Here is a 25,965-nt window from a genome sequence, read left to right as displayed (position 1 = left end):
TTCTTAAAACTTCTCCTTCTCTCAAAGGTCTTCTTTCATTCCTCCCAACAGGACACATCAAAGTATTACTGGCCAAACAAGTGATTATATATATGTATATGTATATGTATATGTATATGTATATGTATATGTATATGTATATGTATATGTATATGTATATGTATGTATGTGTATGTGTGTGTGTGTGTGTGTGTGTGTGTGTGTGTGTGAGAGAGAGAAAGAAAGAGAGAGAGAGAGAGAGAAAGAGAGAGAGAGAGAAAGAGAAAGAGAGAGAGAGAGAGAGAGAGGTGGAGAGAGCGAGAGCGAGAAGAGGTGGGGAGAGCGAGAGCGAGAAGAGGTGGAGAGAGCGAGAGCGAGAAGAGGTGGAGAGAGCGAGAACGAAAAGGAGAGCGAAAAGAGGTGGAGAGAGCGAGAGCAGGTGGAGAGAGCGAGAGCGAGAAGAGGTGGAGAGAGCGAGAGCGAGAAGAGGTGGAGAGAGCGAGAAGAGGTGGAGAGAGCGAGAGCGAGAAGAGGTGGAGAGAGCGAGAGCAGGTGGAGAGAGCGAGAGCGAGAAGAGGTGGAGAGAGCGAGAGCGAGAAGAGGTGGAGAGAGCGAGAAGAGGTGGAGAGAGCGAGAGCGAGAAGAGGTGGAGAGAGCGAGAGCAGGTGGAGAGAGCGAGAGCGAGAAGAGGTGGAGAGAGCGAGAGCGAGAAGAGGTGGAGAGAGCGAGAGCAGGTGGAGAGAGCGAGAGCGAGAAGAGGTGGAGAGAGCGAGAGCGAGAAGAGGTGGAGAGAGCGAGAGCGAGAAGAGGTGGAGAGAGCGAGAGCGAGAAGAGGTGGAGAGAGCGAGAGCGAGAAGAGGTGGAGAGAGCGAGAGCGAGAAGAGGTGGAGAGAGCGAGAGGAGGTGGAGAGAGCGAGAGCGAGAAGAGGTGGAGAGAGCGAGAGCGAGAAGAGGTGGAGAGAGCGAGAGCGAGAAGAGGTGGAGAGAGCGAGAGCGAGAAGAGGTGGAGAGAGCGAGAGCGAGAAGAGGTGGAGAGAGCGAGAGCGAGAAGAGGTGGAGAGAGCGAGAAGAGGTGGAGAGAGCGAGAAGAGGTGGAGAGAGCGAGAAGAGGTGGAGAGCGAGAAGAGGCGGAGAGAGAGAAGAGGCGGAGAGAGAGAAGAGGCGGAGAGAGAGAAGAGGCGGAGAGAGAGAAGAGGCGGAGAGAGAGAAGAGGCGGAGAGAGAGAGAGGCGCGAGAGCGAGAAAGAGAAAGAGAAAGGAAAGAGAAAGAGAAAGAGGCAAGGTAGAGTGGGGGAGAGAGAGAGAGACCGAGGCAAGGTAGAGTGGGAGAGAGAGAGCGAGACCGAGAGTGAGGCGAGGGGGAGAGAGAGGCGAGGGGGAGAGAGAGGCGAGGGGGAGAGAGAGGCGAGGGGGAGAGAGAGGCGAGGGGGAGAGAGAGGCGAGGGGGAGAGAGAGGCGAGGGGGAGAGAGAGGCGAGGGGGAGAGAGAGGCGAGGGGGAGAGAGAGGCGAGGGGGAGAGAGAGGCGAGGGGGAGAGAGAGGCGAGGGGGAGAGAGAGGCGAGGGGGAGAGAGAGGCGAGGGGGAGAGAGAGGCGAGGGGGAGAGAGAGGCGAGGGGGAGAGAGAGGCGAGGGGGAGAGAGAGGCGAGGGGGAGAGAGAGGCGAGGGGGAGAGAGAGGCGAGGGGGAGAGAGAGGCGAGAGAGAGGAGCAAGGTAGAGAGAGAGGAGCAAGGTAGAGAGAGAGGAGCAAGGCAGAGAGAGAGGGGCAAGGTAGAGAGAGAGAGAGAGAGGGCCAAGGTAGAGAGAGAGAGAGGGGCAAGGTAGAGAGAGAGAGAGAGGGGCAAGGTAGAGAGAGAGAGAGAGAGGGGCAAGGTAGAGAGAGAGAGAGAGAGGGGCAAGGTAGAGAGAGAGAGAGAGGGGCAAGGTAGAGAGAGAGAGAGAGGGGGGCAAGGTAGAGAGAGAGAGAGGGGGGCAAGGTAGAGAGAGAGAGAGGGGGGCAAGGTAGAGAGAGAGAGAGGGGGGCAAGGTAGAGAGAGAGAGAGGGGGGAAAGGTAGAGAGAGAGAGAGGGGCAAGGTAGAGAGAGAGAGAGGGGCAAGGTAGAGAGAGAGAGAGGGGCAAGGTAGAGAGAGAGAGAGGGGCAAGGTAGAGAGAGAGAGAGAGAGAGAGAGAGAGGGGCAAGGTAGAGAGAGAGAGAGAGAGAGAGAGGGGCAAGGTAGAGAGAGAGAGAGAGGGGCAAGGTAGAGAGAGAGAGAGAGAGAGAGGCAAGGTAGAGAGAGAGAGAGAGAGAGAGAGGGGCAAGGTAGAGAGAGAGAGAGAGAGGGGCAAGGTAGAGAGAGAAAGAGAGAGAGGGGCAAGGTAGAGAGAGAGAGAGAGAGAGAGGGGCAAGGTAGAGAGAGAGAGAGAGAGAGAGGGGCAAGGCAGAGAGAGAGAGAGAGAGAGAGAGGGGGGCAAGGTAGAGAGAGAGAGAGAGAGAGAGAGGGGCAAGGTAGAGAGAGAGAGGGGCAAGGTAGAGAGAGAGAGAGGGGGGCAAGGTAGAGAGAGAGAGAGGGGCAAGGTAGAGAGAGAGAGAGGGGCAAGGTAGAGAGAGAGAGAGGGGCAAGGTAGAGAGAGAGAGAGAGAGAGAGAGGGGCAAGGTAGAGAGAGAGAGAGAGAGAGGGGCAAGGTAGAGAGAGAGAGAGAGAGAGAGAGGGGCAAGGTAGAGAGAGAGGCGGGCAAGGTAGAGAGAGAGAGGGGCAAGGTAGAGAGAGAGAGGGGCAAGGTAGAGAGAGAGGGGGGCAAGGTAGAGAGAGAGAGAGGGGCAAGGTAGAGAGAGAGAGAGGGGCAATGTAGAGAGAGAGAGAGGGGCAAGGTAGAGAGAGAGAGAGGGGCAAGGTAGAGAGAGAGAGAGAGAGAGAGAGAGGGGCAAGGTAGAGAGAGAGAGAGAGAGAGAGGGGCAAGGTAGAGAGAGAGAGAGAGAGAGAGAGAGGCAAGGTAGAGAGAGAGAGAGAGAGAGAGGGGCAAGGTAGAGAGAGAGAGAGAGGGGCAAGGTAGAGAGAGAAAGAGAGAGAGGGGCAAGGTAGAGAGAGAGAGAGGGGCAAGGTAGAGAGAGAGAGAGAGAGAGAGGGGCAAGGTAGAGAGAGAGAGAGAGAGAGAGAGGCAAGGTAGAGAGAGAGAGAGAGAGAGAGGGGCAAGGCAGAGAGAGAGAGAGAGAGAGAGGGGGGGGCAAGGTAGAGAGAGAGAGGGGCAAGGTAGAGAGAGAGAGGGGCAAGGTAGAGAGAGAGGCGGGCAAGGTGGAGAGAGAGGGGCAAGGTAGAGAGAGAGAGAGAGAGAGGGGCAAGGTAGAGAGAGAGAGAGAGAGAGGGGCAAGGTAGAGAGAGAGAGAGAGAGGGGCAAGGTAGAGAGAGAGAGAGAGAGGGGCAAGGTAGAGAGAGAGAGAGAGGGGCAAGGTAGAGAGAGAGAGAGAGAGAGGGGCAAGGCAGAGAGAGAGAGAGAGAGAGAGAGAGAGAGAGGGGGGCAAGGTAGAGAGAGAGGGGCAAGGTAGAGAGAGAGGCGGGCAAGGTAGAGAGAGAGGGGCAAAGTGGAGAGAGAGAGGGGCAAGGTAGAGAGAGAGAGAGAGAGAGGGGGGCAAGGTAGAGAGAGAGAGAGAGAGAGAGGGGCAAGGTAGAGAGAGAGAGAGAGAGAGAGGGGCAAGGTAGAGAGAGAGAGAGAGAGAGAGGGGCAAGGTAGAGAGAGAGAGAGAGAGAGGGGCAAGGTAGAGAGAGAGAGAGAGAGAGAGAGGGGCAAGGTAGAGAGAGAGAGAGAGAGAGGGGCAAGGTAGAGAGAGAGAGAGAGAGAGAGGAGCAAGGTAGAGAGAGAGAGAGAGAGAGAGGGGGGCAAGGTAGAGAGAGAGAGAGAGAGAGGGGCAAGGTGGAGAGAGAGAGGGGCAAGGTGGAGAGAGAGAGGGGCAAGGTGGAGAGAGAGAGGGGCAAGGTGGAGAGAGAGAGGGGCAAGGTGGAGAGAGAGAGGGGCAAGGTGGAGAGAGAGAGGGGCAAGGTGGAGAGAGAGAGGAGAGTGTGGCACGGTAGAGGAGGAGAGTGTGGCACCGTGGAGGAGGAGAGAGAGGCACCGTGGAGGAGGAGAGAGAGGCACCGTGGAGGAGGAGAGAGAGGCACCGTGGAGGGGGAGAGAGAGGCACCGTGGAGGGGGAGAGAGAGGCACCGTGGAGGGGGAAGAGTGAGGCACCGTGGAGGGGGAAGAGTGAGGCACCGTGGAGGGGGAAGAGTGAGGCACCGTGGAGGGGGAAGAGTGAGGCACCGTGGAGGGGGAAGAGTGAGGCACCGTGGAGGGGGAAGAGTGAGGCACCGTGGAGGGGGGAGAGTGAGGCACCGTGGAGGGGGAAGAGTGAGGCACCGTGGAGGGGGAAGAGTGAGGCACCGTGGAGGGGGAAGAGTGAGGCACCGTGGAGGGGGAAGAGTGAGGCACCGTGGAGGGGGAAGAGTGAGGCACCGTGGAGGGGGAAGAGTGAGGCACCGTGGAGGGGGAAGAGTGAGGCACCGTGGAGGGGGAAGAGTGAGGCACCGTGGAGGGGGAAGAGTGAGGCACCGTGGAGGGGGAAGAGTGAGGCACCGTGGAGGGGGAGAGTGAGCAGGGGAGAGAGGCACCGTGGAGGGGGAGAGAGGCACCGTGGAGGGGGAGAGAGGCACCGTGGAGGGGGAGAGAGGCACCGTGGAGGGGGAGAGAGGCACCGTGGAGGGGGAGAGAGGCACCGTGGAGGGGGAGAGAGGCACCGTGGAGGGGGAGAGAGGCACCGTGGAGGGGGAGAGAGGCACCGTGGAGGGGGAGAGAGGCACCGTGGAGGGGGAGAGAGGCACCGTGGAGGGGGAGAGAGGCACCGTGGAGGGGGAGAGAGGCACCGTGGAGGGGCAGAGAGGCACCGTGGAGGGGGAGAGAGGAGGGGGGGGAGAGAGGCACCGTGAAGGGGGGGGAGAGGCACCGTGAAGGGGGGGGAGAGGCACCGTGAAGGGGGGGGGAGAGGCACCGTGAAGGGGGGGGGGAGAGGCACCGTGAAGGGGGGGGGGGGGAGAGAGGCACCGTGGAGGGGGGGGAGAGAGGCACCGTGGAGGGGGGGGAGAAGGCACCGTGGAGGGGGGGGGGAGGCACCGTGGAGGGGGGGGGAGAGACGCACCGTGGAGAGGGGGGGGGGAGGCACCGTGGAGTTGGTGAGAGGCACCGTGGAGGGGGAGGGGGGGGGGGGGGGGAGTGAAATAAGATGGAGTGAAAAGCAGGGTGGAGTAAGAGTGAGGGGAGGTACAGAGAGGGGAAAGGTAAAGTGAAGGGAGAGAGTGAAGATGAGGTAGGGAAAGAGGAGACAGGGTGGAGAGGGGAGAAGTGAAATTTAGAGAAAGGTGGGTGAGGTGGGGAGAGCAAGGTCAGGGAGTGGGGACATGGAGAGTGAACAAGATACGAGATGGAGAAAAATGTATGGGATATACCTAGGTTGGAAAAAAAAAATGCAGCGACTGCATTTCTATATACAAGTATTTTTTTGCCTGTAAATTTTAGATCTTACTTTTTCAGATGCATGACCACTGTTGGCAATAGTGATAACTTCTTTAGCGCTGGTTTTCTTTGAGTGTTCAGCGTCCTGTCCTCCTAGATTTATGGGAGGAATAAGACGTTAGCCCCAAAGCATTCCACATTAATCAAATTGTGGCACAGAAAACAAGATTATACGTAACAATTTAGGAAATTTTAAGGTTAAAAACACACTGGTGTCCAAAAAATATTTATATACTCAGGATTATAAGCAAGGGATACAAATACATTATTTACTCCAAACCTGAACATTTAGGGAACTTGTAGAAAGCTCTCTTTTCACTACAAATGAGGGACAACGTTTTTGCCTCATGCTCACTAATCTCCACCTCGGTGGTGGAGTGGAGATCATCCCTAACCAAATTATTGCTAAACAATTGAGACAGTCATAAATCCCTTTCTCCAACTTCAGTTGTCAACCTCTTAAGGGAGCCAGTGCCACTCAGGTCTGTTCACTTATCTGTAGACACAACAATTTTCTCACCTCTGCCGCTTCGGTCATTTTTGCTATCATGGCACTGACAACATCATCTGCATCACTAATAAACGTGCCCCCGTCGCGGTTTCGTCGCTTTTTGCCACCCAAGCTTTTCTTTCGATGCATCATTAAGTCAAAGTCAGACATGAAATCCAGACTGAAACAGAAAAACATGGGCTATAAATCAGAGTCAGAAGAAAGATCTGAAAGAAAACAACCACCTAAATAATTTTACAGTTTTACACCAAGAGAGAATGCTTTCATTTGAATTCCAAGATACTGCTGTGGCATGTAAAAATGTTCACAAGAGCACTCATAATATAAATTATACCCTCAACCTTCCTAAAATGAGTATTGCCAATCACACACGAACCAGAAAATATATTCTAAATCTGGTGCCCACCTAAAATGTTTGCCAATTTAAGACCCCTCCCCCCAACCTTAAACCTTCCATTTCCTGAAAACCGAACTTCAGCACAAAATATGCTCAATTTCACATCTACATACATTTTGCAAGCTCAACCTAGTCTTTGGGGCAGAACCCAACTACATTTTCATGGGCAAATGCCCAAGAGCAGAGAGCAGTGAGCGCCGCGAGGTGAAGCTTACTACAACCTTTTTAACATTTTTAATCTTATAACTGCGTGATAACCAATTGAATTACGAATTGTGTTACATAGTGTGTTTTTAAACCTGTCAAATCGCTGTTCCCTTTTAAATCCTTACTTTTGAACTGAAATCAAGAATCTGAATCTGTATTAATTGTGCTCACTCACCCTCGCATTGCCGCCAATCACTCACGGGGCATCCCAGGGAGTTCATTGTCCCCCGGTCCGTCACGGCTTGTTGTGCCGATTGAACGGATGGGACGTGACTTCTCCCCCTTCATCCTCCCTCACTTCCTGCCGCCTGCCCTGATGCGCATATAGCTAGATGGGGACACGGCCGCAGAGCGGAAGCGCACAGCGGACACGCGCAGCAGACACGCCGAAGGCGCGCCAAAGGCAAGCCCGTCTGCGGCCGTACGGGTCCAGAAACTCTGCCCTTTCTCTAAAATACTCCACTACGGAGCTAAGAGAGTTACATGGGAACTATGAGATTGCGCCCATAACCGCCTTAGCTCAGCTGAATCAGGTATTTTCAAACATAGAACCACCTTCCCTGAAGTTCTTCCTAGCCACAACCTCGACACCTCCACTACAGTATTTCCCCCCCCAACACCCCCAGTAGTCATGGACAAAGGGGACTCTCTGTTATATACCTAAACACACGGTCTATGGTAAAATACCAACTCGAGATCTTCCAACTTTTACAGTTGGAAAGGCCTGATTTACTTCTCCTTACAGAAACGTGGCTCACTGAAGAATCTACGCCTGACATTCTGGCAGCCCTACCAGATAACTACTATATCCTGCAAACAAACCGCCCACCCCAGGGAAAGCAGGCGGTGGAGTAGTAGCCATCATCCTTAAAGACCACCAGTTTAAGTCACTGGAGATTAAGGGTGTGCCCTCGGTTGACAGCCTAGTTTTTAAACTGGAATCCCCCCAGTCATCCTTCACTTGCGCCCTCTTTTATAGACCCCCCTGCTGCATGCCTACTTTTCCCCAGGCCTTGGGAGAAATGATCTCCCACCTGGCTATCGTTCATGCTAGACTCCTTATCATAGGTGACTTCAATTACTGGCCTTTAGATGTTATGGAGAGTGTCAGCTCTATCGAACTGACGGATCTTCTGTCTGGCATGAACTGCTCCCAGCATGTGCAGGCACCCACCCATACCAAGGGACACATTCTAGATCAAGTCTGGACAGCCAACATGACACACTCGACCCTCTTAATCTCTCCATGCACCTGGTCGGATCATCACTTTGTGTCCTTCATTCTCCCTGATGTTCAGCCCAACGAACCGAAACCGACTAAAAATCACAAGTCAAGAAACTGGAAAACGCCAATATTGATCATTCTGCTCTCGTCTCACTTCCACGGCCCCTCTTGCCACAGAGTCAATCCACGTTCAGGCCACAAATCTTAAGTTATGGCTTGAATCAGCATGCGAGTGCGTCGCTCCCCTTAAGTACACTAAAACTATCAGACCGCATGACGCTCAGCGATGGTTCTCCGCGGACCTTAAAACTAAGAGGCTAGCACTGAGACAAGCGGAGCGTAGATGGAGACTTCACTATTACTCAGCTGACAAAAAAATCTACACTAACCTACTGAAAGAATATAAAAACTCCATTCTTCAAACCAAAACTGACTATTTCGCAAGTCGTGGACTCAGCTAGCAAAGCCAAAGATATCTTCTCTATAGTCCGCGAGCTATCCAAACCTGATAGAATAGTACCCAACCTAATCCCTTCTCAACCCCTCTGCGACTCACTCAACTCATACTTTATGAATAAGATTACTGCCATCAAAGCTAGCATTCCGTCCTCTATCACTCCAGTCAACTTTTCTAATACTGGGGATATTTCACCCCTGATGACCCCATTTCCCCAAATCTCCCTGGAAACCTTTCTGGGTCTACTAAAAAGAGTTGGCTCGGGGTCCCCAACAGATTGCTGCCCCCCTTATGTCCTCCAGGAGACCTTCTCCAGGTGCCCTGATCACCCGCTCTCTCTCCTAAACCAATCATTGAAAGAGGGCATAGTTCCCGACCTCTTTAAAACTGCAGAAATTATCCCCATCTTGAAGAAACCAGGTGCTGACCCCTCTACCCCTGGTAACTACCGCCCTATCTCATTACTACCGTACCTTGCAAAGGTCTTAGAGGCCTATGTCTCAACTCAACTATGTTACTTTGTCGAACTGCATCACATCCTGGACCCCCACCAGGGCGGCTTTCGACCCTCTCACTCCACAGAATCTGTCATCCTGACAGTCATGGACGAGCTTAGAGGGGGCGCTGACAGAGGGCTTACCCAGGCCCTGGTTCTCCTGGATCTGTCGGCAGCTTTTGACACGGTCGACCATAACATCCTTCTGGACCGTGTCAACAATGCCGGGATCCAGGGCCTGGCTCTAAAATGGCTCTCCTCTTTTCTCAGCAACCGATCTCAATCGGTTTGCCTCGCCAACCTCTCTTCAAAGAAGATGGAACTCTCCTGCGGAGTTCCTCAGTGCTCTTCCCTCTCCCCGCTTCTTTTCAATCTCTATCTACTTCCATTGATCTCATCTCTCCGGGACAGGAAAGTCGTAACATACAATTGTGCGGATGACCTCCAGCTGGTTTTTAATATCAACCTCCACCCTTCCTCGCTAACCCATTTCCAAGACACTATGATCTTCATTAGCGAATGGATGAATGGAAACCAATTGAAACTCAACCCTGATAAAACGGAACTGATCGTCACGGGCGGTCCTGCTAACCCATGGAACTCCAACTTCTGGCCATCCTCCTTAGGCAATCCCTCACCCCCGGCCAGCTCTACCAAGAGCCTTGGAATAGTGGTCAGCAACGACCTATCAATGAAAGCCCAGATCAGCTTGATGGTCTCTTGCCGGCTTCTTTCAACTACGCAGGATCAAGAAAATTAGCAGATTCCTGTCTCAGAAAGCCTGGACTTGAGTAATTCTAGCTCTGGTCATCTCCCGACTTGATTACTCCAACTGCCTCTACGTAGGCATCCCGGCGTACCAGCTTAGACGCCTCCAAATTGTCCAGAACCAGGCTGCCAGATTGATTTTCCATCAGCCTAGATTGCACCGTATTCAGCCTCTGATGAAAGGCCTCCACTGGCTGCCTGTGGCCATGCGTGGTCTCTTCAAATTGGGATGTACTATCTTCAAATCCCTTTATGGGAACAGCCCAGCCTTCATTTCATCTAAAATTATACGTTACGTTCCCAATCGCAACCTTCGATCCACTCACCTGAATTTGCTAGTCACCCCAACATTTAAACACAAAAAACTGGGTGGTGCTCGCTTTGGAGTACTGGCCCCGCAGTTCTGGAACTCGCTCCCGCTTAAGTTAAGGACGATCACCTCCTATGCTTCATTCAGAAAACAGCTGAAGACTTGGCTGTTCTCCCAGGCCTACGACAACTAGCCTTCTTCTCTTGTGCTGCCTCATGTCTCTCCTAGCGCCAAGAAACCGTTGGTGAAAGTGCGCTTAACAAAATTCCCTTTAACATAACAAATGCTATTTTACCATTTATGTCCTATAGCTTTGGAATGAGAGTCCTTTCAACATAAGGACTCTTTAGGAAGACTGTCTGAATCAAATGTCTTAGCTCAGCTGGCTATACAGACCTGGGTTGCACTGCTCATGCATTTAAATTTGAACTATCCTTGAAAGAATTAGGATTCTACCTTGCACAGTATACACAACAAATTAATCTATTACCAATTCCAACACACACATTTTATTTCAGACTCTGCAGTGTGAAGAACTGTGAAGAGGAGTTTGGTTCAAAGATAGGAAAGCAGTACATATGAAACTATTTTAATACTGTAGATTAATATTTTAGGTGCAGCTTGGAGATTCTGAACAAAAATGGTTTGTGTCACAGATGAGGTCTGCTTATGCCAGTCATTATGTCTGCACAATCACCCTTCTTCAGCCAACCATTTCCACCAAATTGTTTAAGGCTACTGACACCTCATTCTGAAACAAACAGTTCTTGGATTCCATTCTACTTTTATGGCATCCAATACTAAGAGTTTCTATGTGTAAATGTAATTATATTTTAGCACCTAAACAGATAAACCTCCTATTTAATAAAGAGTGCACCGATTGCAGAATCGCGGAGCTGTGTCCAGGAATAAAAACGTGATATGTACCCTTCACCTACACACCAGTTCAAGTCACTCAATAGGACCTGGAGATGAACAGTGCTGGAAGAAGACAGGGAAATGTCAATAGTAGAGTAAATGCTTTTAGAGTAATTTTTTCTGCACTCATCTGAACATCATGAGAACAGGCAATTGAGAGGGTCAAGTATATTCTATAAAACGTACTTTTTCCCTCCTGTTTTTGCGACGCCTTCATCAGAATCCGAATCTTCAGCTGGTTGCTGATTCTCTGCAGCAGTCTTCTCTCCTTCCAGATCCTCCATGTTAAAACCCTGTAAGCAGCAGTAAATAATAAGTTACCTGCATTCCATAACACGCTTTCTGGTGGATACAGATTACTGCAAATTCCTCACCTGTAGAATATCCCCAGGCACCAGACGGGATCCTTGATGTGGATCCAGGCTCCACTCCCAGAAGTAATGGAGCCACATATAAGAACAACCCAAGCACTTACCTCAGTCTCGTTATTGACACTTGTCCGTGCCCTCAGATGCACATATTAAAAACCAACTAGTTGTGCCAGGGTAGAGATCTCTAAATTTGAGACGCTTTGAGATGGAAAAAATCCATTCGACAGAAGGGGAGCTAAGAGGGCTGTGAGGAATCTGCGCTTAAACAGAGAATCCACAAGAAAAAAACGTTAAAGGTAAGTAACTTGTTCTTCTGATGGACCCTTCTAACTGCAGATTCCTCACCTTTAGAAAACATACCAAAGCAGTGGGTCTTTCAGTGGTGAGTCTGTGAAATGACTCAAGACCGAAGAGTTTTACAAGGCAGAACGGCCAAAATGCCCTTCTGTCAGACCTGGCTGTCAAGGCAATAATGCTTCATGAAAGTGTGCATTGATGCCCACTTTGTGGCCTGACAGATATCCAGGACAGGCACTCTGTACCAGTGCAGTGGTAGCAGCCTTAGCCAAGATGGAATAGGCCTGCAATACGTCTGGAGGCTGCTTCTTGGCAAATGAGTTGCAGGTATTAATGCAGAGGACTATCCACCTATTCAGAAAGTGTACCCGGGAGAGAGTCTTCTTTGAAACTTCAGCATGCAAAAGTTTGACATTGCAGGTTCCTGGTGGTGGTGAAAAGATCTAGCCAGAATTCTCATCGATTCTGGAAGATTCCCTGTGCCACCTCAGATTGGTATCACCACTCGTGATCCGACGGGCACTAACAGCGGAGTTTGTCCACCCAGGCATTCAAAGATCTCAGCAGGTGGTTCACAACCAGAAAAATATTCTGATGATTCACCCAGTGCCTTAAGAACAGGACTGAGTGCACATGGTAGTGGTGTAGTTCATGAGAACCTGATGGACAACAAGATTGCTTTCAATGCCAAGTGAATGGCCCACATCTCCCATGAGTTGATATGGAGCCGGGCCTCCTCTGGAGACCAGAATCCTCCGATCGCCACCTCCCCGAGATGAGCTTCCCAACCAGCAGTGAGGCATCAGTCAATACGGTCAGCTCTGGGTGGGGTAGAGAGACGGGTTTGCCGCTGGTCCAACTGCAGCCGAGCAGCCGTCACTGCAGATCTTTTCCAGACTCTTCAGAAAATTGAATAGAATCTGATTGATTTCCTTGGTGCAGGGCCTACTGAGACTACAGATACAACTGCAAAGCCAGCATATTCCACCTGGCTTGACAGACAAATAGGAGGACAATATTCCAAGAAGGTTCAGACAAACCATCACTGAGACAGAGGCTGAAATATCGGGATCACAGCCTGAATATCCTGGACTCTGATCTGGAGAGAAGGCTGGGCAACGCACTGTATCCATGATGGCTCCGATCAAACAAAGCCTCTCCAAAGGAATCAACAGGGACAATTTTGTCATGTTGATAGTGAACTTCAACACTGCCAGGAGGTTCGTCATCATCTGAAGGTGGTCTCCGACAGAATATAGCCCACCTTCAACAGGCAGTAGTCCAGGTAGGAAAAGTCTGTTATATCCAAAGTTCGAAGTTATAGTGCAATGACCGTCATAACTTTCGTGAACATCCAAGGGGCACTGGTGAGGCCGAAAAGGAGCAGACTGAAAATACTTATAACCCAGCTTGAACTTCAAGTAGTGTGGGAACATAGGAATTGGCGTCCTGCAGACACTTGCTTGATGAATGCCTCAATGCTCTTCCATCTAGAGGTCATAGCGTATGAGTCTGGAATGATCCCGCAAACGGAAGCCTTAACTACCAGGCAGTCTGGAGCAGGTCTGTGGAGTCATGCCACCTGTCTATTTACCGGCGGCTGCAACAAGATTTAGCTACAATGCCCATGAGAGTGTCAGTCAGGTCTTTGGTGGAGAACAATGTGTCAGACGAGGTCTGCCCAGGCTTCAAAACTTCTGTGAGGACATTGCTTTTCAGCTCAACAGATGGCAACTGTAAGTCTAAGACTTAAGCTGTCTGTCTGATGAGCACAGCAAATAAGGCGGTCTCTTCTTTTGAAGGACCAGGTGGAGCATACAGCCACGTGTCGGGGGAAGAATCCAGTCCATGTTGTGATGGAAATTCATCCCCATAATCACCAAAGGCTAGTTAGCTTTGGTCAGAACCAATGGGCAATAGGGGGATAGAAGGGCAGCTCCTAGGCAAAGGAGCGGTTTTGCCTGAGCCAGGATGAACAGGGGCCAGTCGTGTCTGGATTGATGCAGGACGCAGCCTCTATTAAGGTCGAGACTGGTTTAGTTCGGTGTTGGACAAGTTTATAGGACTGGCGTCCGCTATGTCAGGCTGGTATCAAATTTGGCAGGAACCGTTGTGGATTGTGGTGCCGTATGTGGGGTAGGCTCCAGATTCTGAGCTGCAGCAGGTTCAGGAGGCACACATGACGCAAAGAAAAGATCCACGAGCAGTATTGAGACTGGAGGTCTCCTCAGATCCGTGGGGCTCTAAGGTGAGCCAGAGGGAGTTGCCAGGGTGCCAAAGATTAACAACCTGGCATCCTTGAAAACATTTATCTATTGAGAGATTGCAGACTGCCTCGGAAATTTAAGGTGATTTGGGATCAGCTGCAGGATTAGCTCCTCAGCGGGGGGACAGGAGGTGAGATCGGAGGGCACCTTGAAATCCAGAGGATTTCTGAGAGGGGAAAGTGATTAGACTGGGATGAGTTCCACTTGGCCTTCTTACATTTCTTTTCTTTTTTGACTTTGCCTTACCCGAAAACTTTGACGGAGAGCCTGAAAGCAGGAATGAGTCCATACTCTTGACTTCAAGCAGGAACCGGGCTATGAGACTTCCTACGGTGTTCAGTGACATACAGCTTGGTTCTGCGATTCCCAATTGCCTTCAGGTACAAAAGAGCACACTCCTTGCACAACTTGGACTTGCAACCTGAACTCAAACATCAGAGACATACCTTGTTGGGGTCTATCACAGGCATTTACTTGTGACAGTCCCTACAAGGCTTAAACCATGTAGTTTTGGAAAGGAACATGTTACATTGCATACTGGAGACAGATATTGTCAGAAAAAGCTCGTCAACTGATGAGAAAAAGTTAGGCGCTAGCTCCAGATTCTCTTACAAAGGCACTGAAACAAAGGAACTGGTGTCACTGGGCTTGGGTGATGCTTATATGCAGCTTCCACCATCATGTCCAAGGCAGAGTACAGCTGACGTGAGCTGCAAAATGTCATCTAATGGCGTGCGAGTGCTATGCTGAAATACATTCCTGATCCAGTCTGGCACCAAGGGATATTCCAAAGGCAAGGAATCTGCAGTTAAAAGTATCCACCAGAACAAATCAAAATTTTTTTATGGGGACTCCTGTAATCCCATATTAAAGGGCAGTTCTATTACAAAAGAAACGGACGTCTACCTCCGAGACAGGAGGCTGGCTATTGTTAAAGTTGATATATAAACCATGTGCGAGTAGGCAGTACAATGCACGTATAACTTACACCTAGGTTGGGTCAAACACACTTTCTGCAGCTGCGTTTTTACCCATAATTCAAATTATAAATCCAGTCAGTAGAACTTTCTAACCTGGTCTCCTAGGTCGTGAAGGACAGGTTTAAGGTATAGTAGAATGCAAGTAATTTCCTTTACAAATAGTCAAAGACTGCTTACCATAAAGACTGGCTTACCATCTGGTAACTGAGCTTTAATGTTCAAAATATCTGCAGTGACTTATTCTGAACAGTGTTTTATTCCAAATCTGAATTGAATCTTTCAACGCATGGACCTCACTACCTGCAAGGATGTCATGCTGGGAACTTGCTAGGAAAAGAGTCTTCTTTGGGTAGAGGCTAAGATGAGTGCAGATTTAGGTTTTTATGGGTCTGGTCAGGTGCATAAATGGGGGGGGGGCAATCAAAGAACAACTAGAAGAATGTGTAGTGGTTAAAGAGCTCTAGAATATGCATCAGATTTCTTCGGGCCAGTACCTTGAATGAAAGAGAAATACAGTCTCAGGGTACTAGGATAACCCTTTTATAAGAGTTTAGACTAAGTGCCTAACCAATCAAATGTATAACCAATCAAACAATAGCCTGATGAGTAATAGGTATAGAGACAGTATGAAAAACATAGAGACCTCATCTTATATTAACTGTCATAGAACACAAAAGTTGTGAAAGACACTTGATTATACACACCAAGAGGGGCGCATGAAGGTGTTAAACACTTAGTCATAGCTCCCTTTTTGCACCGCATATTTTTTGCTTAGTGTAAGGGTCTAAGACTGGAAGCGGCTGGTAACAAAGGCAACATAGAAGAGTCCTATTTCACTTGTCATAGTGTGGTTAGGACAACATAAGCCTTGCCAAAGGATGTGTTCTAGGACTCAACCTCATGAGCAAGCAGGATGAAAGAAGCAACAAATAATACTTAAGGGCACTGCCCTTCTCACAACGCCCACAATGAGTGAAGTATATGCTCTATAGCTCCATTTGTCCAGTACCAGAGAGAAAATGTGTAACCTAGCATTTTCAGATGGATGTGGCTAGTCAGAAAATACATGTAAAAGACCCGTAGGAGTCCCCTCTAAACTGTAAGCAATAGTCCGGGAAGAATAAATACCACCTTCTTATTGACAGAGTTCTTGACAACAATGTTTTATCTAGTATCTCTCACTTTTTACCCCATTGTTGGACAGTAATAGGAAATGTGAGTCCATGTTCTCATTATTGATGCTGCTTTTACCTTACATGAAGTTCGGCTTCAGGAGAAATTAAATGGCAATTAAGCAGCCAGCTGACGTGCTTTGGTGGTGTGGGGGGGTGGGGGGGGGGGGTGTCAGCTGTCATGGATATTAAACTATTGAGAGATAAGATAGCGCCTTTGAAGATCACAAACGGGACCAAAAGCTAGCATAACGATAAAATGAGGGTTAATGTCTATTGAAATATAGGAAACGTTGGGAGAGAGACCAGGCACATTTATGTTAGCGTTCCTTAGCGGAATACACTCATGTACTATGTACTGTATAGCTTGTAGAACCAGCTGTCCACTACGTTAATGGCACACTCTTATTCACTACTTACAGGGAACATAAAGAAATATAATAAAGTTAACTAAGACACGAACAAGACCGTCGCTAAATTGGACAGATGGGTAGAGAAGAAACACGGAGGCAATTACCATGTTCAAAAAATAAAGAGACCATCAAACCTCAGCAGTCTGTCAACACAACAGATATAAATTTGTACAACCAGCATATTTAGAAAAGAACATTCTGATTATTCTTACCGTAAATTCCTCCTCTTCTTCATCACCAGACTCTCCAAAAATATCTGCAATTAGATTCCTGAATGAAACAAAACAATTAATATATTCCATGTTTTATTAAAGAGAATTATACTACAATAAGAAGCTCAATGTGTTAGTAGAAGTGTGAGAAAGACAAGTAGTATGGGCGAGCAGTTTAGGCCAATAAGAGGGTAGTGAGGCATTTCCTGTACTTAAGAGGCAATAAATGGGACACACACGCAAGAATAAATATGAGGGCAATTTAGGCGCACTGGTACATCTTCCTGGGGGGTTGCTGCGATGGGCTTGCCAGGGAAGGGCAACACAGTAAACCAGACCCGGCTTCTTCGGTGCCTGCAGACCACAGGGGAGTAGCTCCTCTACTCCAAGGGAGATTGCTGGCAATTTGCGCAGGGCTGGCAGTCTACTGTGGGTCTGTGGCTCAGCTGCAAGACGAGCTACTCGGTCACGACTGTCGAGACTAGTGCAGGGTTTGGCCCCAAAAATCCACAGCCGTCTGTAGTTCTCGATGTTTCACTGCTCTTCCTTCTCCACTTCTTCTGGATCAATCAAATCTAAGCTCCTGGAATCAGGGGTACCTTCTTCTGGATCCGTCAAATCCAAGCTCCTTGCATCATGGGTACCTTAGGGGTGGAACTAGGCTGATGGGGAGCACAACTCCTGCCTAGCTAACTTTTCCATCTGCCCTGGTGCCAAATGGTCCCGGGGTAGGGTGTGGCATTTTTCGAGACTGCTGAAGACTAAGTCACATATCAAAGGCAGCAGAGGCCTTTGAAGACTCCTGCCTGGATATGCTGATTACTTAGCCATCACGCTTGGAGGAGGTGAAAACACCTCCAGCCAGAGCAGGCATTGTTTCTGCCGTCAGAGAGCGTGGCTATCACCTTTAGGGGGGTCAGAAACTTGTCTGTGGTGGCAGGCTGGTCTACCCCAGGTAACCAGTACACAAGTAGTAGGAAGCTTGTCAGGGGGCACCTTTAAGGTGTCCTCTGGGTGCATGTGTTAATAAATTCATAATTGGAATCAGTGTGGACTTTTTAATATGAGATGTTTGATAACAAACATCTTTAGTTTCAGTAAAGCAATCATGTAGCTGGGGAACTCATACTCACCAGTGCTCTGTACATATATTCAAGATGTCTTTCCTGTTTACTGGAAATGTCCTGAATCGATATGGACATCACAGGGGAATATCTGCTCCTGAAGATATGTCCTCACATGTAATGTAATGCACCCTGCCTTAGGGCAGTAAAGCCTGCTGTAGGAGCGACTTGTATTACATGCAGTGTCTGCTGGCATGGCACACAGAAGATGTGCCATGGCAGGTCTTCACTCTGCTCTGCACCATGTCACACAGCCTGCAATGGCAGTTTGTACGAGTGTGCTGAGGGGTCCCTTAGGGTGACAATACATTCTGCAGCCCTTAGGGACCATCTTTTAGCCTCCCTGCACTAGGTACCAGGGGTACCATTTACTAGGGACTTACAGGGGGTGCTAAAGGTATTGCCAATTGGGGAAACAATTATACAGTTTTAGGGAAAGATCTGCCATTTGGGAACTGGATAGCAGAAAACCAGTGCACTACTGTCAAAATTGCCTTACATCCCAGGCAAAAAGTGGGGGTAACCATCTCAAAACGAGGCACTTTCCGACAAAGGCTCTGTCCCCTGTCCTGTCAATTATTGCTTTTTCGTTCCAGTCCTCCTCTACATCAGAGTTCACAGGGCATTCCCTTTGACTGTGCCTTAAGGGCCCAGGTGTACGTGGGTCCTTTGGCAACATCCTGTGCCTAGTTTATGCCCCCCCAATAAGTTCCTCCCTGCACCCCATCTACCATGAAGTGTGCAAAACAATCAAAATCGCCATCTTTAGACAGACTCTGAACTGAGGGCATAATGTAACAACTGTTTTATAATTGCCAATTAAAGTGCCTGCAATCATTTTTGCTGCTATTTTGTTTGTGTCAGAAGTGCTTTACATCATCACACTAAAATGGTGCCATTACAAAGATCACAATCACTTCCAACTTCCTTGGGTGGTGTATACTAAAATCCTTGCAGAACATTTTTTGCTCATTAAGATTCTAGAATGAAAGAGCAAAAGGAATGCTATTCATGAAGAGTATAGGGGAACCTTAAAAGCAGTCTTATTCCCACCCTTGTCTTCATAATTAGCAATCATAAAACATCACATAACCTGTTGCAACTGCATTGTATCAAACACCCTGTATTAATTAGCCCACACTGATTCCAGTGATAGATTTAATTATACATGCGCCCAGAGAGCACCTTAGAGGTGCCCCCTGAAATCCTACTGACTACTAGTGTGCTGACCTACTTGTTCAGACCAGTCTACCACCACAGATGAGTTTCTGACCCCCAAGGGTGAGGGCCCATGCTCTCAGGAGGTCAGAAACAAAGCCTCCTTCGGTAGAGGGTGTTTTACAACCCCTACAGCAGAATGACCTGAAAATTAGTATTCCAAGGCCAGGAGCTTCAAAGAGCTCGCCGCCTTTGGTATGCGAATCTGGCTTCCCTCAGAGAGAGGTCACCTCACAGACAAGGGCCAATTTGGCATCCTGGACAGGCGGGAAACTTAGTAGTCAGAGAGGCGTGTCCACCTTCAGGCTAGTTACACCCCTAAGGTGGGCTACGTGATGTGGACACGAAATTTCAGAGTCTGGTATCTTTGTGATAGCAGAATTAGGAACTCTGGGACAGGGTTATGCCCACTACCCACAGAAAGTGGTCATATGGTGTAGTGACCCCAGGGGTAAATAGCTCATTGTCTACTACCCTAATGCCGCTCAATCTAGTATTTAGGGGAACCCCTGGCATCAAGAAATAAAATCCTTCCAACCTGAAAGACGACGATGGACCCTGAAGAGCCGCTAAAGCAAGAACAGAGCAGCAACTACTGACTTGGCGCCAACCCTACTGGCATGCCTTCTGTCTCAACCATTGTGCCATAGTTGACTCGTCCTGAAGCGGCTCTATCTCCAAAAGCCTGGGAGGACCATCTGCCTTTCTCCAAAGACCCAGGAACTCTTGTAGAGGGGCAGAGCTGCTTTGTGACCAGACAAATCCCCATTGACTTAAGCGGGGCACCCGCCACTGTATAGCACCTCTGCACCCGCCCGCAACAGTGCTGCCCAATATGATGCCTTGGACCCTGGCTCATACTCACCTTAAGTCCTGCAGCTTGCTTCAGTAAGTCGTTGTGAAGTGCCTGTATGCAGTATATGACTTTCCTCAATAGAATAACATTACCACTTCAGAAACTGCCCTGTCGCTTTTTGAAAAACTGAAAAGCATTTCTCTCTCGAAACGTACTTACCCGATTTTGATGATCTTGACGCCAAATATTATATAATAAGTGTTATTTTTATAAATTGGTGTGGATCTCTTTATTGAATTGTGGGTACCATTTATTGACTGTGTGTGTGTAGTTCAGATGTCTAACACGCCCCTCTGATAAGCTTAATGCTGCTCTACCACACTACACTAAAGAGAGCAACTCGGGATTGCTAGAGCAGCCCCAGTCCAATTATAAGGGAAGCCTGGTCTCTTCGTACAGTATACTTCTTTTTGGTAAACTATATAAAGAGCCAGCTTCCTACAGTAGTGTTTGGCAATGTAAGTGGATTAGTTCAAGAGCTGCCTTACAAATGTCAGCTAAAGGAATGTTCCCTAGAAACGCTAAAGAAGCACCTTTCTTTATGGTAAAACGTGCTTGTGGATCTGATGGTAAGGTACGTTTGGCTTTAATGTAATGCATTTTACTATTCATCGTGCAATTACTGCTTTTGTTATTGAGTTTAATTTTCTAGGGTTGGAAGAAACAACAAATAACTGCTGTCTTTTCCTAAAGGGTTGTTAGTCCTTTCAATGTAATACAGCAATGTTCTTAACATAACACAACATAACGTGTATTTGTAAAGAACAAGTTACTTACCTTCGGTAACGATATATCCGTAAGAAACCTTAGTTAGTTAGATTCCTTACCTTAGAATATCGTCAGGCTGGATCCGGAAAGATTTTTAGTCAGCAGTACCCTTGCGCGTCGGTAGGCTTCGTCTGCGACTCCGCGTCCATCGTCGGCGTCGTGATCGCCGGGATAACGTACTTAGACGCCGCCCTCGCGCGCTGACATCAGTTCGGTACATAGCTTTCCGCGCCAGGAACGCAGAGCCATGCAAGAAACCGACACTGGTGCCATGAAACTAGGGCCCTGAAAGAGATGACCTCAACCCTAGATATCAGTTCGCAGAACGGGGAGGATGGGTGGGGCAGTAAGGAATCTAACTAATGTTTCTTACAGATATAACGTTTCCGAAAGGTAAGTAACTTGTTCATCTGAAAGAAACACGTTAGTTAGATTCCTTACCTTAGAATAGATACCCCAGCAATACCAACCCCGGTGGTGGGTCTGCGAACCAAGATCACACCAGGAAGTCCTGGAGAACGGAACGGCCAAAGAAGCCATCTCTCCGGACTTGGCTGCCCAGGCAGTAATGCTTAGCAAACGTGTGCAGCGAGGCCCACGTTGCTGCCTGAAAAATGTCCTGCAGAGGGACTCTCCGTCCCAAGGCAGTAGTAGCCGCTGTGGCCCGAGTGGAATGGGCCCTCAGCCCCACAGGAGGAACCTTCTAGGCCAAGGAATAACAGGCCTTAATGCACAAAACGACCCACCCAGAGATGGTCCGCTTGTGCACCGCCCACCCCATCTTAGCGCCCACGTAGCCAACGAAGAGTTGGTCGTCCACCCGGAACTGTTAGGTGCGGTCCAGATAGAGGGAGAACGCACGTTTTGGGTACAGACGGTGGAGCCTCTCTTCCTCTTTCGAGGGATGCGGAAAGAAGGTGGGCAAGGTAACAGACTGCCCGATGTGAAAAGCAGTAACCACCTTAGGAAGAAAAGTAGGGCGAGTCCTCAGAACAACCTTGTCCGGATGGACAGAGAGGAAAGGAGGTTTAGAAGAAAGAGCCTGGAGCTCGCTCACTCTTCTGGCAGAGGCGATGGCAACCAGGAAAGCAGTCTTGAGAGTCAGAAGACGAAAAGGACAGTTATGAATTGGCTCAAAAGGAGCGCACATCAGATAGGTTAACACCAGATTCAAGTCCCACTGAGGCATTACGAAGGGGACAGGAGGAAACATGTGAGTAATGCCTTTTAAGAATCTAATTACAACAGGGGACTTGAAAAGAGAAGGCTGATCAGGAAGCCGTAAGAAGTCAGAGACAGCTGAACGATATCCCTTGATGGTGCCCAGAGCAGAGCCCTGCTGGGCCAGGGAAAGAAGAAAGAGGAGAACCTCAGAAAGAGGGACGGAAAGGGGATCCACAGCCTTTGTTGTGCACCATGCCACAAATTTGTTCCACCTGCAGGCGTATACCGATTTAGTGGAGGGACGCCTGGCTGCCAGAATGACATCACAGACTTCAGGAGGCAAGTCGAATGGCATCAACTGCCGCCGCTCGATCTCCACGCATGGAGGTGGAGGCTGGACAGGTTCGGGTGGAGGACCGTCCCCTGTTGCTGCGACAGAAGGTCCTCCTGAAGAGGTAATCGAATCGGGGGATCGATGGACAGACTGAGTAACTCGGGATACCAGTATCTTCGTGCCCAATCCAGAGCCACAAGGATGACTTGGGCCCGGTCGCGCCTGATCTTCTTCAGCACTCTGGGCAGAAGTGGTATAGGCGGAAAGGCGTATAACAGACCGCAACTCCACTCGCGACGAAAAGCGTCTCCGAGCAAGTGCCGCCTTGGAAATTCCAACACGCAGAACTGAGCACACTGCGCGTTCTCTTCAGTGGCGAATAGATCTAACCAAGGCTCTTCCCATTGCCGAAAGAGGCCTTGCGCAACGTCAGAGTTCTGACGCCATTCGTGATCCATCATGTACCGGCGGCTGAGTTCGTCTGCCTTGGCGTTCAGAGAACTCGCCAGGTGTTAAACCACCAGGGTGATGCCCTGATGTTCCAGCCATGTCCAGAGGCGCTGAGCCTCCTGACAAAGGGTCCACGACCCAACCCCGCCCAGTATGTTGCAATACCACATGGCGGTGGTGTTATCCGTGAACACCTGCACTACACTTCCCCGGACAGAGGGAAGGAATACCTTCAGTGCAAGCCGGATCGCCTGCAGCTCCAAGAGGTTGATGTGGAGCCGGGACTCCACCTAAGACCAGAGGCCTCTGATCTCCGCCTCTCCCATGTGGCCCCCCCATGCCAGGAGGGACGCATCCGTCACCACTACGTGCTCCGGTTGGGGTAGGGAGAGGGAGCTGCCGCAGACCCAATCGTAGACCATGAGCCACCACTGCAACTGTCTCGCAGTGCCCTCCGAGATCATGACCTGGTCGGACAGGTCGCCTCGATGTTGAGCCCACTGGAACTTCAGGTCCCACTGCAGAGCCCGCATCCGCCACCTGGCGTGATGTATCAGCAGGATGCAGGAGGCAGGAGGCCATCAGACCCAGCATCCGTAGGACCATTCTGACCGAAACTCAGGATAAAGGCTGAAAGATCGTAATCAGAGCCTGTTTGGGAGGATAGACCCGAGAATGCGGCGAGTCCAGAACCGCTCCGATGAAAAGGAGCTTCTGGGAGGGACTCAGATGTGACTTCGGCACGTTGATGGAGAACCCCAGCAAATGCAGGAGGTCGGCCGTAGTCTGGAGGTGGGAGACGACCGCCTGGTGCGGGCCCGCCTTCAACAACCAGTCGTCGAGATAGGGGAAGACTGGAACCCATAATCTGCGCAGATGAGCTGCGACCACCGCCATCACTTTCGTGAACCCCCGAGGGGCACTGGTGAGGCCGAAGGGGAGCATGGTAAACTGAAAGTGCTCGTGGCCTACCGTGAACCGCAGGTAACGCCGGTGGGCCAGCAGGACGGGGATGTGGAAATATGCGTTCCGCAAGTCCAACGCTACCATCCAGTCTCCAGGGTCTAGGGCAGCCAGAACCTGAGCTAAAGTGAGCATCTTGAACTTCTCTTTCCGGAGGAAGGCGTTGACGCTCCTGAGGTCCAACAAAGGGCGTAGGCCCCCCTTTGCCCTTCTTGGGAACCAGAAAGTAGTGGGAGTAACCCCGTCCTACTTCTGGGCCAGGAACGCGCTCGATGGCCCCCTTGGCCAAGAGGGCCGTAACTTCCTCCTGCAGAAGTTGCAAGTGATCCGACATGCGATGGTACTGCAGTGGCATGGCTGGAGGGGTCGCCTCGAAGGGAAGGGAGTAGCCCCTTCGGACGATTTGCAGCACCCACCGATCCGACGTGATGGTACGCCAGTGGAGCAGGTGATGGCGAACTCGGCTTCCCACTGGCGTGGAATGGGCCTGAAAGCTCGGACTAGGAAGGCTTTGAGGCAGATGCTGCAGGAGCAGATGTGGACTGACCGGCTCTCTGTCCCCGGCGGAATCCACGTCCGCGACGAGGCTGGTTCTGCGGCCTGTGGCTGGATGGACGTGCAGGGGCGCTCCTTCCTTGGCCACGAAAGGGGCAAAAAGCGGAAGTTTGCGGGCGCGGGCCGAGAGGCCCAAGGACTGGGCCGTAGCCCTGGAGTCCTTAAAGCGCTCCAGCGCACTATCCGCTTGGTCGCCAAAAAGGCGACGGCCATCGAAGGTCTTGTCCATGAGGGTGCTCTGGACATCCCCAGAAAAATTTGTGAACCTCAGCCAGGCGTGACGACGAATCGCCACAGTTGTCGCAATCGCTCTACCCAGCGAGTCCGTGGTGTCAAGTCCACATTGAATGGAGTACCGTGCTGCATCCCGCCCCTCAGCAACAGCCTGGGCGAGCAGTGTCCTGGCCTCCTCCGGACACTGGGGCAGCACGTCTGCCACCGTACCCCACAAGGAGTGGGTATAACGGTCCAAAAGGCACACGGTATTAATGGACCGCAACCCCAAACTGAGGGAGGAAAAAAGTTTCTTCCCAAACTGTTCCAACCTTTGGATTCCCGATCCGGAGGAGCGGACGGGAAGGTGGTCTGGGACGTAGAGGCCTGGATAACCAGACTCTCAGGGGTGGGGTGTACCGACAGAAAGCTGGGGCCACCCGGAGCAGGGCGGGGGCGCCGGGCCACGTTCCGATCCACAGGAGTGACTATGGAGGGCTTGGACCAAGTGCCCATCAGAACGTCAGTAAAGGCCTCATTGAACTGCACTAGAGGCTCCAAAGAGCTTACTGGCGGTTGAAGCACTTCAGGTTAGTCCTCACGGCCGCTGCAAGGAGCTCCAGGTGAAGGGCCTCGGCAGCCCTGCGCAGCACCACAGAATAAGTTGCACCCTCCTCCGTAGCCACGGAAGGAGGAGAGATGAAGCCAGTGTCAGGCGAAGTATCGAGACCACTGGCATCCCCCAGCTCGTCTGCCCAGTCCTGACTTAACTGGCACTGCTGTGCCAGAGGGTCCTCAGACCACTCCTAGTCCTCCCCTTCATCCGTCTCCTGGTATACAGGTAGAAAGGACGGAGCCGGGTTATAGATGAAATGCTCATCCATTGGCGCCGTTCAGACGCCGGACCAGGGCTGAAACTAGGGACGGCGTCGTCCGAAGACGGCGCCGGGGGCAGCACCATAGGGGTCGGCGCCTGCGGAGGAGTCATAAGGTCAACCGACGTCGACCGGGATCCAGGCCTGGATCCCACGGGGACCTGCGGCGTCGGGACCGAAGTCAACGACGGCGCCGAAGCCACCGGCTCGCTAGGCCCCCCCCGTCAGACCTGCAGGGCCCAGAAGGCGTGCCGGCAGGCCTCGATGGCGTAGCGAGACTCCTCATGGCCACGAGAAAGTCCCGAATTTCGCCCGGAGTCGCGTTGGGCCCAGAGGTTATGGGGCCGGACGCGGCTCCAGCGAAGCCGCGTGGGTGGTGCCACCTGAACCCTCGGCCTAGTCGCGCGACCGGCGAGGGGAGTCAGAAGAGCGGTGTCGCTTCTTCAACTTCTTCTTACTGTGCCTCGAATTACCTGAATGCGAGGACTTCAAACCCGACGAGCGGTGATGACTTCAGCTCCGCGACCGGTCCCTCGACCTCCTCCTCGACCGGGACCTCTAGCAGCGCGGCCGGTCTCTCGACCTCCTCCCCTCTAGCAGCGCAGCCGGTCTCTCGACCTCCTCCTCAACCGGGACCTCGAGCAGCGCAGAGCAGACTGCCGGATCTCGAGGAGCTTGCAAGACCGCTCCCGCCTAGCCTTCGAGGTCAAGGCCCGGCAGTCGGGGCACGACTTGTCATCATGGTTGACCCCAAGACGGTGGGGGTCGGTAACTGACATCAGTCGGTGACAGGAGTCACACTGCTTGAACCCAGGGCATCCCTACCGGCACCAGGAGTCAAGGTCGACTCGAAAGAATAGACCAAAAAAGTCCAAAAAGTTAGTCAAAAAGTGACTAAGGGCATGCTCTTCCCGGATCTGCGCTTACTGGCGCCGAAAAAAGAAAAACTG

At 50.8% G+C, this 25,965-nt stretch overlaps 1 protein-coding gene across 4 annotated transcripts in view; it reads right to left on the bottom strand.

The window, feature by feature from the left end:
• The window catches only part of IWS1 (interacts with SUPT6H, CTD assembly factor 1), a 304,114-nt gene that overhangs the window by 125,729 nt on the left and 152,420 nt on the right, over positions 1-25,965 (bottom strand). For all 4 annotated transcript variants that reach the window (XM_085634665.1, XM_085634666.1, XM_085634667.1 and 1 more), the window contains exons 5-8: positions 16,496-16,553; positions 10,970-11,076; positions 6,015-6,165; positions 5,505-5,587 (exon numbers count right to left, since the gene is read on the bottom strand). In XM_085634665.1, coding sequence (XP_085490791.1) covers positions 5,505-5,587; positions 6,015-6,165; positions 10,970-11,076; positions 16,496-16,553 — 399 coding nt within the window. The remainder of the gene's footprint in view (positions 1-5,504; positions 5,588-6,014; positions 6,166-10,969; positions 11,077-16,495; positions 16,554-25,965) is intronic.

Source organism: Triturus cristatus, chromosome 11 (assembly GCF_964204655.1).
Source record: "Triturus cristatus chromosome 11, aTriCri1.1, whole genome shotgun sequence".
Taxonomy (NCBI): Eukaryota; Metazoa; Chordata; class Amphibia; order Caudata; family Salamandridae; genus Triturus; species Triturus cristatus.
The sequence above is the reverse complement of the archived record's forward strand: the minus strand, read 5'-3'. Positions and strand labels throughout refer to the sequence as shown.